The following is a 17,597-nucleotide window of genomic DNA, read 5'->3' as shown; positions in this document are numbered from 1 at the left end:
ACCATTGGAAGTGTTCAAGGTCAGGTTGGACAGGGCTTTGAGCAACCTGATGTAGTGAAAAATGTCCCTGCCCACGGAAGGGGGGGTGGACTAGATGGTCTTCAAAGGTCCCTTCCAACCCAAACTGTTCTATGATTCCCCTCTAAAATAAGCATCAGAGACACAGCAATCAAAGCAGATAGACTGCATTTTCAGCTTTTCTTACCTGCAGGCATACAGCATGTTGGACATAAAGGTGATTGGGTTAGTACTGCGAGAGGTGTCCATCACATAAACAACAACTGAAGGAAAAGAGGAAGCCTGGAAACACAAAGTAAAAGATATTTTAATTAGAAGTACATGCTGTTCAACAGCAACTTCATTCACACAGCCTCACTGACAAGTCATGTAGAAAACACTTACCAAGGCCTCAGTTATGATGGTTCCTGATGCTGACCAGGTGAATACCTCAATTTGCCCTGGTGTGTCAATAATAACATACCTGGTAAGAAGTCATCACCGACAAAAAATAAGGGAAAATTAGTTAAGCACAAGGTCCTGTTCTGACTAGATTACCACAAGCACATAATGGCAAATCACATGATTATTCTATTACAGATCAGAAAAGCTTCTCCCAAACAGTGACAAGATTTATGGGCATGCCTGAAAATTTCCTGTGTGAGTTTTGTAACTAAGCAGCACATACTCTCTTCAGATTCTATTAAAGTTGAAAGATCCATTTGACACTTAGTACTGCAAACTCTTCAGAAGAAGAATTAATTGTTGCCTATTTGAACAGTGCGCGAGAAAAAGTTACAGTCTAATGGACGACAAGAAAAGCAGAACTGGAATCAGCAGACATTCCTCGATATATCCTTGTTTATCTGTTCTAATTCTATGCCCTTTTCCACATAAAATTTACACCAAGGCTGAAAAACAAGTAGAAAACATGCAGAGAGCCTTTTTAGGATTTCATATGGTTTGCCCACAGTGATCCCAGAAAAGTAGAACTTGATAGAATGTACTCACTTGGATGCATTTTGCCTTTTTTCAATAAACTTCATCACCTGATTGAAAAAGAAGGAGTATACTTTGTATTTAGGTTCACAACAGGAAACTCTCATGATCATTTCGTAACAGAAACTACATTAACTTGCACAGCTGCATGTATGTATCAAAAGAAGATTAAAGTCTCTAAGCTTTTCAGTGTGTGAAAATGCCCTCCTAAGGAAGTGTGAAAATGCTTAGACACTGCATAGGTCAAAGACAACCTTGATTTTGTCTGTGTTCTAATACCTGGCTAAAGAAATGGTATAACAAATGCAGTTGTTCCCTGCCTTTTTACTAAGAGATTGTGCACTGTCTCAATCTCTTGCCCAAGTTCCCACCCCAGCACTGACTTAGCATTATGATTTAAGAGAGCAGTCAGTTATCAAATAACCCTAGGAAAACTTAACCCATTTCCAGAAGTGAGCTTCCCTACTTCAAAATCAGAGCATTCATATGAAAGATTTTATAGCAAATGCGGGAGCAGCTCGGAACACCTGGCATTTGTTTTCAAGAGTGAACGTTAGAATTTGTTGTGCTGCATGTTTGCCAAGCCTTTGAAGAACTAGTTTTACAAGGTCGGGCTGCAGGATGGCCTGGTGTATGCCTGGGAAGATGTGGCTGAAGACAGTAACGAGTATGCGTATGGAATGTTTTTATCTTTAACTGTTCTGAGGACTGGCAAACATCCCAGCCGAGCCAGATATGCGCTCCTGTGTTAGTAACATGTAAGTATGCTGTAAGAGACAATAAAGAGTTCCTTTTTTGCCGTTGCTTCGGAACCATCTCGTTGTCATCCCGAGTGCCTCTTTCATTGCCGCAAGCGAACACAGTGCAACAGAACAGTTATGTACAAAGACTAAAGAATGTTCTGTACGCGTGGCTTCTAAATTCTACTTTTAAAAAAGCTGAAAAACTGAAATATCTCAAATGAAAGCTAATGCGCTTTGGCAGCTTTGTAAAATACATGGTTCTGTACGGAGAATACTCTAACTCCAAAGAAATAATTAGGTGGCTAACCAAACACAGTGCTCTCTGAGGCTCCAAATACACAAAAAATCCCACAGCCTCCCAGCACAGTATCACGTAGGAACAACCTCGTACCTGATCAAATCTTGTAGCAAAGAGATTGAGAGAGGTCACTATTCCACCATTTGGGCCCAGCCCATATCTAGACACTTCATTTAGGAAAGCAGATGATTATGCAGACCTCAGAGGGCTGCTTCTTCAATTCTGGTATTAGTTGGCCATGTACAATGCACATTGGATACCTTGCAGCAAAAGACAATGCCCTTAACATACAGTTAAGTCTTTTAAGTGATGCAGTAGCATAACAAATACAAAGTGATCTCTCTCTTGCCCAAACACTGTGATTGACAAAAGGAAAAGGGGCTATGCCGTGGTTTCTCCTTGCCATTATTCAAGCATTACCATTCTGTACAAAGACAAAATATACGTATGTGTATACATCAAAGCCTTCTTTGTCTTTCCAAAAAGATTTACAACACAGCCAGTAACTCAGAATTTAACAATGCCCTGAATACACTTAATTTTAAAAATTTATACTTCAAAAGATAATTAAAAGGTTTCTCACACAAATAAATTTTTAGCAGAATTTAAATTATAATGCGAACGAACGTTGTAAAGATACTCGAAGTATCATCTTGAATATGAGGATTTCAAAATTCTTTTTCACACATACATATCTGTATACTAATTATGTTCAAAGAAACAAAGAATCTTTTTTTTTTTAACTGCATAAGAACCAGCACTGATTTTCATCACTACATACCATTTTCTAGGGCCACTACTCTCAAACATGAGGCCAGACACCCTCCTTAAGCACTATTTAATGAGATGCTTAAACTCCAGTAATGGCTAACAGACACAGTAAAGCAAATAATGCACCTACATACCAAACCGAAACTTAATACTTGGATGTTTTTCTGGTAACTCCAAATCAACCAACAGCCAAAATCAAGAATCCTATCCCCCACCATCTTTATTTTTGTCTAAAATATTAAATTTAAGAGTCACACTAGCAAGTCAAATCCAAACACTGTATATTATCTCCATCTGCACCAGCTATTACTTAAGAGATAAAGGACCTCCATACCCCTCTGGAAGTGCAGTCATTTTAGTGTAATGTTACTGAACTATAGTCATCAAACTACTGTGCAGCAAGAGCCAACTGTCCAATGTCTTTGAGATTCAGAAAGACAACAGTGCTTTGATTATGGTCAAACAAAGTGGAAATAGTTTTCTCCACCCACAGGCAAATAGGAATTCGCGTATTTGTTTGTAACAAATAAAACTAGACTTCTTAAAGCATGGAGAAGAGGCTGCTGGCTTCCACAAAAAAAGATACAAGCTCTTTGAAAGAACAACAGGAAAAAAAAAAAAAAAAGGTGTGGGCACAGTGCCTATTATTTGTAAAAAAGTACTACTTAGCACAGGAGAAAATGACCTAAGGAGGAGTATCAAATCTTGTAGAAGATATGTTTCTAACCTCACATGCAAGAAATACATAGTCAAAAACTTCTGATCTTCACACAACACTCTGCCTTACTGCAATCTCCAACACCTCCTGCCCCCTTCATTGTAGTGTGTGGAAGTGACAGACTCTTTTCACAAAATCTGAGATTCCAAATATCATTATTTAGACAAAAAAAGGATACTGTTTCATGACTTCTTTGTACTTCACAGTGTCCCTGATATCTAGAGAAGGAAGACGTATAAATAGTTTTAGAACATCACTTTTAAAATATCCCTCTTCATCAATTTGCTGATAGGTGAAAGCCCTTCTTTTTCCAGGAAGTCTCCTTTTGTCTCAGTAACAGATCTAGCACCAACAGAAAAAATCTCCCAAACAGAATAAGTAAAATCTAACAGATTAGCTATGCTCTCAACATACATGTGAAACCCAATGTAACTCATGTGAAACACCACTAATTTAGGTATTTAGCAGTAACCGTTTCAGCTGAATTTTATTCTCATCTGATCAACATCAATTAACAAAGTACATATATGTAACTGTATTATTAGAGATCCAGCACTGGAACAGATACTCTAATTATCCATCTGACATCAGTAAACCAACTTTGGTATCCACACTGCCTTTCTTATCCTCTGGAGAGGCAGGCTGACAAACTTTAGGAAGTTTAAGAGACAGGACCCTCACAAACCTAATGATTGGTAAGCCCTTTGGAACAGCTACACATAAGGTCTGTTTTATTGTTAAGGTCTGTTCTCTAAAATTCATGTCTCTTGAAGTGCTTTAAAGAAGTTATTTGGTAGCGCATATGGCTACCACTGTTGTGGATGTAGGGAACCAGATCGAATCTGTTAATATGATCATCGCTGACAAAGAAAAAACCCACAAGAACCCAAACACATCAAATCACACCAGATGATGTAAAAAAAACATACAAACGCGATGGAAGAATACCTTTGGTCCTAAAAGTTCACATGTTAAAGACTGGCAGGAGAAAAGAGTTAAATTTACAAAAACAAAACCAAAAAACCTTAAAGGCCTTCCTTGTGTTAGGACTTGGAATCTCTTAAAGAGAATGCAAGCAACCTAGCCAAACCCCTCAGGCACCCCTCCCCCCCGCTTCCGCGAAAGACAGGAAAAGCAGTATACCAAAAATGGTTTCATTTATTCATGGCAAAACACACTGGCTTTCTTCTGGCGGACTCCACAAACACGCCACACCTCTGGTCCGGGACCACCCCCTCCCTCACACCGCCCGCGACCCACCACGGCCCGCGGCTAAGCCAGGGCGGCAGGACTCACCGATGTTAGCCGGGAAGGGCAGATCGTGCACGGCGGGGTCCAGGTTGATCACGTACGGGGGGCAGCGCTGCCCATGCAGGTGGGCCGCGAGTCGCTAAGGGGACACGAGGAGGCGTCAGCCCTGCTGGACACGGGGGTAGCGCTGGGGGAAACCTACCGGCAGCTCCCCACAGCCCACCAGCCGCCCCTCACCTGCACGAAGGTGGTTTTCCCGGAGCCGGCCATGCCCAGCACTAGCACGCACACCGGGGCCGTCGCCAGCTCGCTCGCCGCCGCCATCTTCCCAGCACCCGCTTGTCCTTCCGGGGCGCGAGGAGCACGGCGAGGGGGCGGGCGCCCCCACAGCACCCCGCCATGACGCGCGCGGGACTCGGCCGTCGCTCTGCTGCCGCCGCCGGCCGGGTACGCACCGCGGGCTCGCGCGGCTTCCCCGCGCCGGGCGGGCCCGGTCGGGGCCCGGGGGCAGCTGGCAGCATCCCCCCGCGGGGCTTGGGGCCGGCTGCCGCCGTGAGGAAACTGCTGTCCTAGGACTGAACAGGAACTATGATGAGACAGTCAGCAACATTTCTTCTGCCTCACCGAAGGGTCGAGTGAACGGAAGTGCAGAGTCCAGAAGAAAGCGAACCATTCGCAGGCCTGCTTACTGGTTGGAAATGAGGGGAATAAAAAACAGCATTAACAAATCTTCAGAAGGAAAAAGGTACTCATCACTCTTGGCTTGATGCAAAAGTGGTTTTCTCTCTGGTTCTTTTATGAGGGATTAGATGACTTCTGAAAGACATGCTGCAGTTCAGCCACAAATTACGAGCTTGGTAATGGTGCTCCTGTATTAGGAGAAATAAACTTCCTCCACTGCAGAAACATAGGTCAAATTCTCTGATGTTACGTGGTTCCTTTTGACTGACTTGTCTATTAAAATTAATGATTCTGTGACTGAACTCAGTTTTGTCTGTAGAAGAGATATGTATAAGGGTTCAGTCAATCATATCAGGAATATGCTTTGAGAGCTTTAAAAGTAGAACAAACAACACTAAAGGTGTAGAAAAGGGGACTGTTCAGCAGTATTCTGGATTAGACATAGCTTTTGTGGTTGGTAAATTATTATTTTTTTTTTAAGGATGTTTTTATTTCTTTTATTTTCTTGCTTCTGTCACTTTGATTTTCTGATTTGAAGTGGTTTGGGTCTTAGGTTGTTGTAGGAACGTTCACATTTCCTGGCCTAGGAGCTGTTTTCCAAACTTCTAGTGTGGTGGAGAGCCAAAACATCGCTCTTCTTTAATGCACTTTCTTTTTATCTCCAAGTCAGAATCTGTATTCCATCCTGTTGTGGGGAGAGCCAAATCTGGTAGTTTGATAGAAGCAAAGTTGCTGCAGCTCCACGCCCCCAGGTCCAACCAGCAGCGAGACTAAGTATGTATTCCTGTAGGAATAAACACACATATACAACGTGTATACACAGCCAGCCATACAGCTCAACACGAAGAGGCGTGCTCAGCAGTCACACAAATGGCACCAATGGCCTCCGTCCTGTTTCCCTCTCTGGCTGATCAGGATGAGGATGTGTTAGTGAGAGAAAAGCATATATGAAAAATATATATAAAAGAGGTACACATATATGTATGTGTATGTTTGCATCTGCACGCATATGTGCAACGTGGATCTCTCCTGTAGTTGGACTTAAACACTCAATCTATTCAGTATCTGGCCTTTGGATCCTGGTCTCCTCAATTGCTGGTACGTGGACGTACTAGGCTCTGAGGCCCGCAGAGCCATGCCAGTTGCTGGTGTAGACCTCCTTACAGACAGGCTCACACTCACAGACACTACTCTCCCCAGTTCCTCTGACTTGTACGCTGACCAACCACCTGTTTACAAACAAGTGGCCCTTTTTATCCTCTTACACCTCTATTTTCCCACACTTGATCCTCCCCAAATCAGCTAATTCTCTCCCTTTCCCTTCCTTTGATACCACTCCTAAATGTCCAGTCTTGTGTAATCCTGAATTGTTCTTCAGTAGCATCCCACGTGTCACATAACCCTAGGCATTAATGCCACAGTCTCCCTTCTCACCATTTCCCCCTTCCAAAGGGTGCTCCAGAGGGCGGCTCCCATTGACTCATCCTGGTGGGTCTCCTGGGACAGACCTGGGAGGAAGGCGTCTGTTTCTTTCAGTCCATAATTTGTGTTCCCCTGCCTGCCATTGTGCTTCTGTACTTCTCTGTGTTCACGGAGATAAGCCTTTGATAGGCCTGGAAATAGTGAGGGGAGGCAGGATATTGTTTGGGTTTCCCCACTGGCTGTTGTTTCTCTATGCTTCTTTTTGTGTGTGTGCAGATGACCTTTTTATGACATAACGTAGCACCTTCTGGCTCTCTTCCTGAGGAGTATTATTTTCCCAGACCACACTGTGGCACTGTTTCTTCCATATCTTCTGTGTTGGAGGATTGCAGGCTGTGGTGTGCCTAAATGTTACTGAGTCAAAAGGCTGTGTCTAGGTCACTGGTGTCCGGGTGCCTTACAAAAAAAAATTTTATGTTTTTTTTTAAGTACTGAATACGAGGATAAGCTGAGGCAGCAGCAGACTCAAAGCTGTTATCCAGACTGAACGATGAGACTGAAGCATTTCTGTTCTTACTTATTAGCACGAGAAGTACGGTTGAAAGGCAAGAGGAAATCTGAGCAAGGGGAAGGTGAAGATCTTAAAGACTCTCCCAAGAAGCAGCAGAAGGTTTCGGGTAATACAAATAACTTGTGATTCCTAGTTACAAACTTCCAGGTACTTCAGACTTCCTCTCTGCCCAAATGCTATCCTCTGCTGTAGTCCAACTCTATTTCTGATTTTGAGTATTTTGTTATAGGAGACTGTTGACTAGTTTCTGGTTTACATTGGGAGATCATTGTTCTAATTTCAGTCTCTCTTAAAAGTCCAGTGAAGGGAGGGAGGAGAGGAAGTAGGGGAAGTATAAGCTAGTCTGTTTCATTTCAGTTTCCCAAGAGATTCTGGACTAAATAATCAGACAAATTACTCGTAAACATCTGGAGATTAATGAGTAGATGATAGCAGCAATATGGGTTTGTTAAGGAGAAATCAAACCCAACCACTTTAATTTTACTACAGAGATGGAATGCTTGACATCATAGGTCTTTCATGCCTTCAAAGGGTTGTTAATCACTGGTTAGGTGCAAAAGGAAGTGTACAAGTGGTGAAAGGAGGAGCAGGTGACACAGGATAAGTATACATTTGCTATCCAATCTTGCAAGGATCAGGTTAGGAAAGCCAAGGCCAACCTGGAGTTGAATCTGGGAAGGGATGTGAAAGGCAACAAGAAAGGATTCTACAGGTACATGAGCAATACAGGGAAAACTAGGGAAAGCGTGAGTGCACTGCTGAACAGGGCAGGGGAACTGGTGACAAATGATATGTAAAAGGCTAAGGTACTCAATTGCTTTCTGTGCCTCGGATCTTTATCAGTTAAAGGAAACCAGGAATCTCAGGTGCCTGAGACCAGAGGGGAAGTCTGGAGCAAGGAAGCCTTACACTCAGTGAAGGAGGACAAGGTTAAAGTGCTTAAACGAACTGGACATACGTAATCATTTATCAGCAGTCCTAGCTAACTGGGGAGGTCCCAGTTGACTGGAGGTTAGCAAATGTGACACCCATCTACAAGAGGGGCCGGAAGGAGGATCCGGGGAACTACAGGCCTGTCAGTCTGACCTCGGTGCTGGGGAACATTATGGAGCAGATCATCTTGAGTGTCATCAAGCAGCATGTACAGGACAACCAGCTGATCAGGCCCAGTCAGCACGGGTTTATGAAAGGCAGGTCCTGCTTGACTAACCTGATCTCCTCCTATGACAAGGTGACCCACTTAGAGGGTGAGGGAAAGGCTGTGGATGTTGTCTACCTAGACTTTAGTAAAGCCTTTGACACCGTTTCCCACAGCATTCTCCTGGAGAAACTGGCTGCTCATGGCTTGGACGGGTGTACTCTTTGCTGGGTAAAAAACTGGCTGGATGGCTGGGCCCAAAGACTTGTGTTGAATGGATTTAAATCCAGTTGGCAGCCAGTCACAAGTGGTGTTCCCCAGGGCTCAGTACTGGAGCCAGTTCTGTTTAATATCTTTATCAGTGATCTGGACAAGGGGATCGAGTGCACCCTCAGAAAGTTTGCAGATGACACCAAGTTGGGCAGGAGCGTTGATCTGCTTGGAAGGTAGGAAGGCTTTACAGAGGGATCTGGACAGGCTGGATTGATGGGCTGAGGCCAATTGTATGAGGTTCAACAAGGCTCAGTGACTGGTCCTGCACTTGGGTCATGACAACCCCATGCAACGCTACAGGCTTGGGGAAGAGCATCTGGAAAGCTGCCCATTGGAAAAGGACCTAGGGGTGTTTGTCAACAGCTGGCTGAATATGAGCCGGCAGTGTGCTCAGGTGGCCAAGAATGCCAATAGCATCCTGGCTTGTATCAGAAATAGTGTGGCCAGCAGGACTAGGGAAGTGATTGTCCCCCTGTACTCAGCACTGGTGAGGCCACAGCTCGAATACTGTGTTCAGTTTTGGGCCATTCACTACAAAAATGACATTGAGGTGCTGGAGTGTGTCCGAAGAAGGGCCACAAAACTGGTGAAGTGTCTAGAGAACAAGTCTTACGAGGAGTGGCTGAGGGAACTGGGGTTGTTTAGCCTGGAGAAAAGGAGGCTGAGGGGAGACCTTATCGCTCTCTACAGCTACCTGAAAGGAGGTTGTAGTGAGTTGGGTGTCGGTCTCCTCTGCCAAGTAAGAAGTGATAGAACAAGAGGAAACAGCCTCAAGTTGTGCCAGGGGAGGTTTAGATTGGATATTAGGAAAAATTTCTTCACCGAAAGGGTTGTCAAGCGTTGGAACAGGCTGCCCAGTGAAGTGGTTGAGTCACCATCCCTGGAGGTATTTAAAAGATGTGTAGATGTGGCACTTAGGGACATGGTTTAGTGGTGGACTTGGCAGTGTTAGGTTTATGGCTGGACTCCATGATCTTAAAGGTCTTTTCCAACCTAAACGATTCGATGATTCTAAGTCCCATGGGGCCTGACGAGTTGCACTGAGTGCTGAGAGAGCTGGCCAATGTCATTGTGAGGCCACTCTTGATTATCTTTGAAAGGTCATGGCAACTGCGAGAGGTTCCTGAAGACTGGAGGAGAGCAAATATCACTCCTATCTTCAAGGACAGAAAGAAGGAAGATCGGAGGAACTACAGGCTGGTCAGCCTCACCTCAGTCCCTGGGAAAGTGATGGAGAGAATCTTCCTGAAAAGCATTCCAAGACAAGATGGTGATTGGGAGTAGTCAGCATGGATTCATGAAGGGCAAATCATGCTTAATCAATCTGATAGCCTTCTACAATGAGGTCACTAGCTTGGTGGACAAGGGGAGAGCAGTGGATGTTGTTCACCTCAACTTTAGTAAGGCTTTTGGTGCTGTTTCCCACAACATCCTCATAAACAAGCTGACAAAGTACAGGTTAGATAAATGAACAGTGCAGCTGATTGAAAACCAGCTGAATATGCAGGCCCAGAGGGTTGTGATCAGCAGCACAAAGTCTAGTTTGGAGGCACATCACTAGTGGTGTACCCCAGGGGTAAATACTGGCGCCAGTACCGTTTAACATTTTCATTAATGACCTGGACAATGGGACAGTGTGCACCCTCAGCAAGTACACAGATGATACAAAACTGGGAGGAGTGGCGGTACACCAGATGGGTGTGCTGCCATTCACAGGGACCCAGACAGGCTGGAGAATTAAGCAGAGAGGAGTCTCTTGAGGCTCATCAAGGAGAAATGTGAAGTCCTGCAGCTGGGCAGGAATAACCCCATGCACCAGCATATGCTAGGGGCTAACTTTCTGGAAATCAGCTCTGCAGACAGGGACCTTGGGGTCCTGGAGGACAGCAAGCCGACCATGAGCCAACAACACGCTCTTGTGGCAAAGGCAGCCAACGCATTCTGGGCTATGTTAGGAAGACCGTTGCCCACCAGGTCGAGGGAGGTGATCCTTCCTTTCTGCTCAGCACTGGTGAGGCCATATCTGGAGTACTGTGTCCAGTTCTGGGCTCCCCAATGCAAGAGAGACATGGACATACTGGAGAGAATCTAGTGCAGGGCTGCAAAGATGATTGAGGGACTGGAATATCTTTTCTATGAGGACAAGCTGAGAGAGCTGCGACTCTTCAGTCTGGAGAAAAGAAGGTTCAGGGGGAATCTTATCAGTGTGTATAAATACTTGATAGGAGGGAATGAAGAAAAGGGACCCAAACTCTTCTCTGTAGTGCTCACTGACAGGACAAGAGGCAACGGGCACAAATTAAAACACACAAAATTCTAGCTAAAGACAAGAATACACTTCTCTACTGTGAGGGTGGTCAAACCCGGGCATGGGTTGCGCAAAGAGGTTGTGGACTCTCCATCAGTGGAGATACTCAAAACTTGACTGGACACATTCTTTGGCAACCTACTCTAGCTGACCCTGCTTGAACACAGGGGTTGGACTAGGTGATTTCAGGAGGTCCCTTCCAACCTTAATATTTATGTGATTTCTGTGAAATACAAAAAAAGTATAGAATGATGGTTCACAATCTGTCCTAGGTTCAATTCTAACTATTGTTTTTGTCACCAAGAACTTGGAAGTATGTAGACAGCACAAAGCTGAAACAGATGGCAAGTGTGTTGGAGAAAAGGCTAAAACTGAAAGTGGCCTTGATGTTAGAGAAACAGTTTAAAAAAATAGAATGGAATATAGTTTGTAAAATTAAAGATACTGCAGTTAGGAAGATATATTAGCACAGCTGAAAGATAAAGAACAACCTCCTAGGTGTCAGTTCTTCAGAAGAGGATTTGAGATTTATAACAGACCAAAAGCTGAATAGGGACCAACAGTGTCATACTTTATTTTTAAAGGCAGATGTTATACTGAGGTGTTCAAGCAGGAATGTGGACTTTCAGCCGTGAAGTAATTCTTTTGCTCTAATGCAGGATCCCACTTGGAGTGCTGTTTCCAGCAGTGGGCACTGCAGTTTAGGAAATGTGTGGACCAACTGAAAAGAACAGGGAGAAGAGAACAAAAAGCATAACCCATGAGAAAACACTGAAACAATAAGAGTTGTTTAGTCTAAAGAAGACAGGAAGGAGTAGAGGAATGGGACTGTCCATTTGGTTCTCAAGAAGTCATTAAATTGGCTCAGCCATACTGTGTGAAGAGTACCCATCCCCTGAGCTTTGTGTAAGAACAACCATACAGATTACAAATATCTGGATGGGTCTAATGCCTGCAGCTGTAAATAGCTATACATTTTGAAAGGGAGCAGGGAACATAATCTTGAAATTCCTTTAAAAAAAAAACAAAACACATTGAACATTTCTGAATGAGCAGCTTTGAAACAGCAGACTAAATAGCAGCCTCCTAGCAAAAAAATCTCTGCTTTTTTGTAACAAGGCTCGCAGAATTAAGTCTTCTGGTCTTTCTTGTTTGTGTTATAACAGGAAAAAACCAGCAAGCTGGAACACAATAAAACTCCAAAATGAAAGGCCACTGTGTTCAGAAAGAACTGGAAACCTATGGCACAGGTAAGAAGAAGAAGAAGAAGCAATTGCTCCGAATTGTTTATAAAGCAGCTAAAAGATAAATGTGATTCTAGGGTTTGTATCTCAGCAACAGCTGTGTTTCTGTTGTTTCCATTTTGTTGTTCACTTTACTGTTGACAAGGAAGAACTGGCTGCTGTCCTTTTGGCACTGTCAGTACTGCAGAGCAAGATTGGAGGGACAACATACTGCCTAATAGTGTAGTTCTACGTGATTTTACCACTGCATAATGGAACGGTGAAGGAGGAATCACTTTTTGAACTGAGCAAAAGCCTATTAAAATAGTTTCACTATAAAACTCATAAAATATTTATACTTTTTTACTCAGCAGAATATGTTTGCAGGAAAAATTCTGTAGCTGTTGTTGCCAAATCACCTCTACTGGTAACGTGGTAGCCAGAAACCCAAGCAGTCCATCCTAGAAGAGTAACATTAGCCTTGACTCAGCAAGTGGAATGACTTGGTACGTGTAGCTCACAGCACTTATTAAATACTCCAGTTTTCTGCCAAGTGCTGTTTGATTCACAGGCTTTTCCCCCAGCCACCTGGGGAGGGACAATCCCTGCCTGTTATTACTGGGCAAAGAGGAAAGCCTTTAGATCTTTTTATGTTAAGAATTCAAGCAGATGGCTGCTAAGCCACTTTCTTCCCAGAACCCATTTCAGTAATTTATAATCATTGTGGATTATGCCAAGCTTTTGCTTGGCATTTCAAAAAGAGGCCAGGAACTGGAAACCATGCCACACAGGGTACTTTTGCCTGGCTGTTGAGTAACTTGGCCTGGTGGTGCAGCTTTGTTCACTTTCAGTGCCAAAACTGCTGGCTAACATAAGTGGAGTTCTAAAGATTTGGTTAGTAGAACTGAGCCATGGACTTTGTGTGAAACTGTTCAGTCACATCTATGAATACTTCTACTGTGAAAAGCCTTTTGCTGAAAGAAGGGTTTACTCTGCATGCTAAAGTAATTGTGCAATAAAAATGAATGAAGGAAAAACCTCTACTGAACAAGTGGAAGAACACTTTTCGCAAGGGATGGTAGGATTAAAGAGGGTTTATAAAATGATCTCCCAAAAGGAGTGATATGTGCCTTGTCACATGACACATTTAAAACTGCAGATGAGTTAAACCTATTGAAGTGTAGCTGGACACAAGTTTGGTAGTATGTGACCTGTTTCCTTCTGGGATTCATTGTGCACATGGAAGGAAAAAAAAGATACTATGTTTGCAGTTCTATAGAGCAAAGGTCCTTGGAAATTCAGGACAAAGGCCGAGTTACCTGTCCAACATGCTGGGCTATGCTGAGAAAGACTGTAGAAGTACTGAAGAAACACATGGTAAATTGCGGGCTGGTAAGAACACAAGAGATGAGCAACGTTCTCTTTACTCCTTTTCAGCTTACTGATAGAAAGGCCTGCACACTGTTTTGTGTTGCATTTAAAACCAGTTTCATATCATCGTGTCTCTAAGCAAGAATCCTTTATACATCTGTAAGAGGCTGTGCTTGGTGCTTCTTGCTTAGCCTTTTGCTGGAGGTTTGGGGTAGTGAACAAAGGTGTAGCTATTTCATTATTCCCCTAAATTTTAGGGTCCATAAAATCTCTTCAGTTCTTAATGGACAGTTACCAGGCCCAAATAAAATGTGTCTACTCTCCTGCTCCTTTCTCCCAAAGAGTTTCCCACTGCTTTGGTTAATTTACAGTTACATACCCCATGTCCTTGTTTATTTCTAGGAAATGTTCACGTCGTCACTGTGGGAAGCAGCTGAAGTCTTTAGGAGGGATGAAATACCATGTCATAGCAGACCATAACAATCAGGTAACACAACTACTGTGCATCTAAAAATCCTACAGGCAAGACAGTCTTTTGTTCCTTCCCTGGTGCACACAGAAACAGAACATGGTGTGTTTTTTTTCAAATGTTGTAGCTGTTCAAATCTTGTCTATCTATTATTTTTCCTGTGAAATTTGACATCTGAAAAAACAGTAGAATGTTACCAGAGATGGTAGGCAAGCTACATCTTAGAAAGAGGGGATGAATTTCTGTTTAGGCTGGTTATATGTCACACATAAAAGGCATTCTCAATCAGAAAAAAAGTGATTGCTCATTAGGCTGCAATTTTCAGTCTTTTGCTAAAAAGTAGGAGTTTTTCTACATCCAGAGCAGACTAGATTTCAGTTCTTTGCAAGGTCAAAGGTAAAAAAGCAAAAGCAGCAGTTCAGTTCTTGTCTCTATTTACTGTAAAGATACGAACGATACAATCTGCTTTTCCTCTTTGCCATTACTTTACAGAAGGCAATATCTCCTGTTGTAGTGAAGAATTAGAACTTTGAAAAGGTCATTCGGAAGTTTGGGTAAGGTTTAGATAATTCATTACTGTTATTTTTTACATCGTTCCCAGTACTGTGAACCTACAGCTGTATTAGTAAATGAAATAGGGCAGGGATCATGTTCTGCCCCTGAGGAATAGGTCTGTCACTCAGTTCTAACTTTTTATTCAGTCTAGGTGTAATATTATTATAAAGTAGTGTAGGAAATAATATACGATAACCATCAGAGAGAGAATAGAGAAGAACTTGAGCTGTAGTTTAGCATAGATGAATAACCGTTACAGGCAGTTAGTCTGCTTAGCTTTAGTTAGGCTAAGTGGAAATAGTAGGACCAGTAAATGTTAAAGATGCATGACAGAGATGAGTAAGTACTTTACACAGGCAGAAGGGGAGGAAAGTAATTATGGAAATACATACCCTTGTCCTTCCCAGCAGCTATAGCTTGGAACCATTTCTTATCAAGGTTTTGTTCATAGATAGCTATCTAAATGTTAAAACTCTTATCTGCAAAGTGGTTTTCAGGCAGTTTACTCCTTTTAAAGATAATTCAGTTGTTCTGGGATATAGACAGTGATCATTGTATTAGCTACACTTCTGTAAAATCATAAGTTGCAGAGATTGAATTATTTTAGGACCTTTCCTTCAGTAGTGTGTTGAGTAGTGAATTCCCTATGAGAACTGTAAATGCTGAGCATGCCGCGTCTTTCTTTCATCTTTCTGCTGTGCTTTAGCCAGTCTTGAAGGAGGGAGGAGAATTGGATGAGCAGCTTGAGTGAGACCACGTTTGGAAGGTTTTGAAGCATATGGGAAAACAAAAGTGTACGAGGCAGGTATGCTGCATTGTGCTAAGTATCCTGAATTAAACAGCAGCAGATGCATGAACATAAAGTATTATCAGAGTTCTGCTGTGTATGCTTTGGTGCTGGCCAAAGATGGATTTGTTTCAAGATCCTAGCTATGCTTTAAAGACAGAGTATCATAGAATCATAGAATGGTTTGGGGTTGGAAGAGACTTTTAAAGTTCGTCTAGTCCAACACTCCTGCAATGAGCAAAGACATCTTCAACTAGATCAGGTTGCTTAGAGCCACGTCCAACTTGAGCTTGAATGTTTCCAGGGACGAGGCATCTACAACCTCTCTGGGAAACCTGTTCCAGTGTTTCACCCTCATCGTAAAAATTTCTTCCTTACATCTAGTCTGATTCTACCCTTTTTAGTTTAAAACCATTACCCCTTGTCATATTGCTACAGGCCCTATTAAAAAGTGTGTCCGCGTCTTTCTTGTAAGCCCCCTTTAAGTACTGGAAGGCCACAATAAGGTCTTCGTGGAGCCTTGTTTTCTCCCAGCTGAACAACCACAACTCTCTCAGCCTTTCCTTATAGAAGAGGGCGTTCATCCCTCTGATCATTTTTGTGTCCCCCTTCTGGACTCACTCCAACAGGTCCATGTCTTTCCTGTGCTGAGGACTCCAGAGCTGGACGCAGTACTCCAGGTGGGGTCTCACAAGAGTGGAGTAGAGAGGCAGAATCACCTCCCTTGACCTGCTGGCCAAGTTTCTTTGATGCAGCCCAGATACGGTTGGCTTTCTGGGTTGCAAGTGCATGTTGCCAGCTCATGTCCAGCTTTTCATCCACCAGTACCCGCAAGTCCTTCTCTGCAGGGCTGCTCTCAGTCCCTTCATTCCCCAGACTGTATTGATACCGGTGGTTGCAACAACCCATGTGCAGGACCTTGCACTTGGCCTTGTTGAACCTCGTGAAGTTCACATGGACCCATTTCTCGAGCTTGTCTGGGTCCCTCTGAATGACATCCAGTCCCTCAGGCACATCAACCGCACCACTCAGCTTGGTGTCATCTGCAACTTTGCTGAGGGTGCACTCTGTTAAGGGAGAAGCTGCTGCCCAAGCATTCACACACCGATCCAGGAGTCGCACACACACCATCCAAGACTTTAACTGTTAGGACTGGAGTCCCTTTGCAGCAGGCAACTCCGGTCAGCTGACAGGTGTGCCTTTTGACTCCTCACACACACACACACACGCAGCCTCAAGCGCTGCTTCTTCCGTCAGGCTCAACCCTAGGTTTCCCGAAGCAGAATCTCTAATCAAGGCCTTCAAAATAAAAAGTGTAATTTAATCTATCTATGGTGTAAAAATTTAGACAGCTCCACCTGGGTGCCTCCAGAGAGGGACCCCTAACACTAACATCCCTGGGCAATTACACCCTTACAATCCAAATTCCCAACCCTCACACCATAGTCTGGTCCAATAGTAATACTTGGGGCTGGGGTCATCTTCTCTCTCATTGAATCCTTTTTCTCTTCTCTAGGTGGGTTCTCTTTCCTGTTTTTAGGCTAGCTGAGCTTTGCCTGGCTCAAACTGTCTCTGGGGCTTTCCAAATCTTCCTATTCCTCCAGTGAGAGAATAGGTCAACATAAAGCAAAAGCATTATGCAAGCTATGAGTTCTGCTTTATCATGAACAACTACTTTTAAGCAGCTAAACAAAGTCCTTAAAGCCCTCCAAAACATATTAACAGTCTCTGTAATTTATATACATTCCTGTGCTATTATAGCCACACAGTCTTAGCCATTATTGCCACGTGCTGTTTACATCTTGTTCAGATGTGCTCTGCATGCTCATGTAGCTCAGCTTTGCCACCTTCCACAACAACTCGATCCCACTATGTCATTGATGAAGATATTAAACAGTACTGGTCCCAATATGGACCCCTGAGGGACACCACTCGTCACCAATCTCCATCCAGACATTGAGCTGTTGACCACTACTACGCTCTGGATGCAACCATCCAGCCAATTTCTTATCCACTGAATAG

The 17,597-nt window shown here is 43.4% G+C and overlaps 1 protein-coding gene across 12 annotated transcripts in view; it reads right to left on the bottom strand.

Annotated features, from left to right (window-relative positions):
• The window catches only part of LOC115350692 (GPN-loop GTPase 1-like), a 28,354-nt gene extending 23,193 nt beyond the window's left edge, over positions 1-5,161 (bottom strand). For 6 of the 12 annotated variants that reach the window (XM_041128701.1, XM_041128702.1, XM_041128703.1 and 3 more), the window contains exons 1-7: positions 5,015-5,161; positions 4,823-4,916; positions 3,705-3,744; positions 2,131-2,197; positions 1,009-1,046; positions 403-481; positions 206-300 (exon numbers count right to left, since the gene is read on the bottom strand). In XM_041128701.1, the coding sequence (XP_040984635.1) occupies positions 206-300; positions 403-481; positions 1,009-1,046; positions 2,131-2,197; positions 3,705-3,744; positions 4,823-4,916; positions 5,015-5,101 (500 nt within the window). In that variant the 5' untranslated portion in view covers positions 5,102-5,161. Of the gene's footprint in view, positions 1-205; positions 301-402; positions 482-1,008; positions 1,070-2,130; positions 2,205-3,704; positions 3,745-4,822; positions 4,917-5,014 lie in introns of those variants that run through there. The other 6 variants (XM_030036543.2, XM_030036546.2, XM_030036547.2 and 3 more) reach the window with 6 other exon arrangements.
• Positions 5,162-17,597: the final 12,436 nt, after the last annotated feature.

This window comes from Aquila chrysaetos, chromosome 14 (genome assembly GCF_900496995.4).
Source record: "Aquila chrysaetos chrysaetos chromosome 14, bAquChr1.4, whole genome shotgun sequence".
Lineage (NCBI taxonomy): Eukaryota > Metazoa > Chordata > Aves > Accipitriformes > Accipitridae > Aquila > Aquila chrysaetos.
The sequence above is the reverse complement of the archived record's forward strand: the minus strand, read 5'-3'. Positions and strand labels throughout refer to the sequence as shown.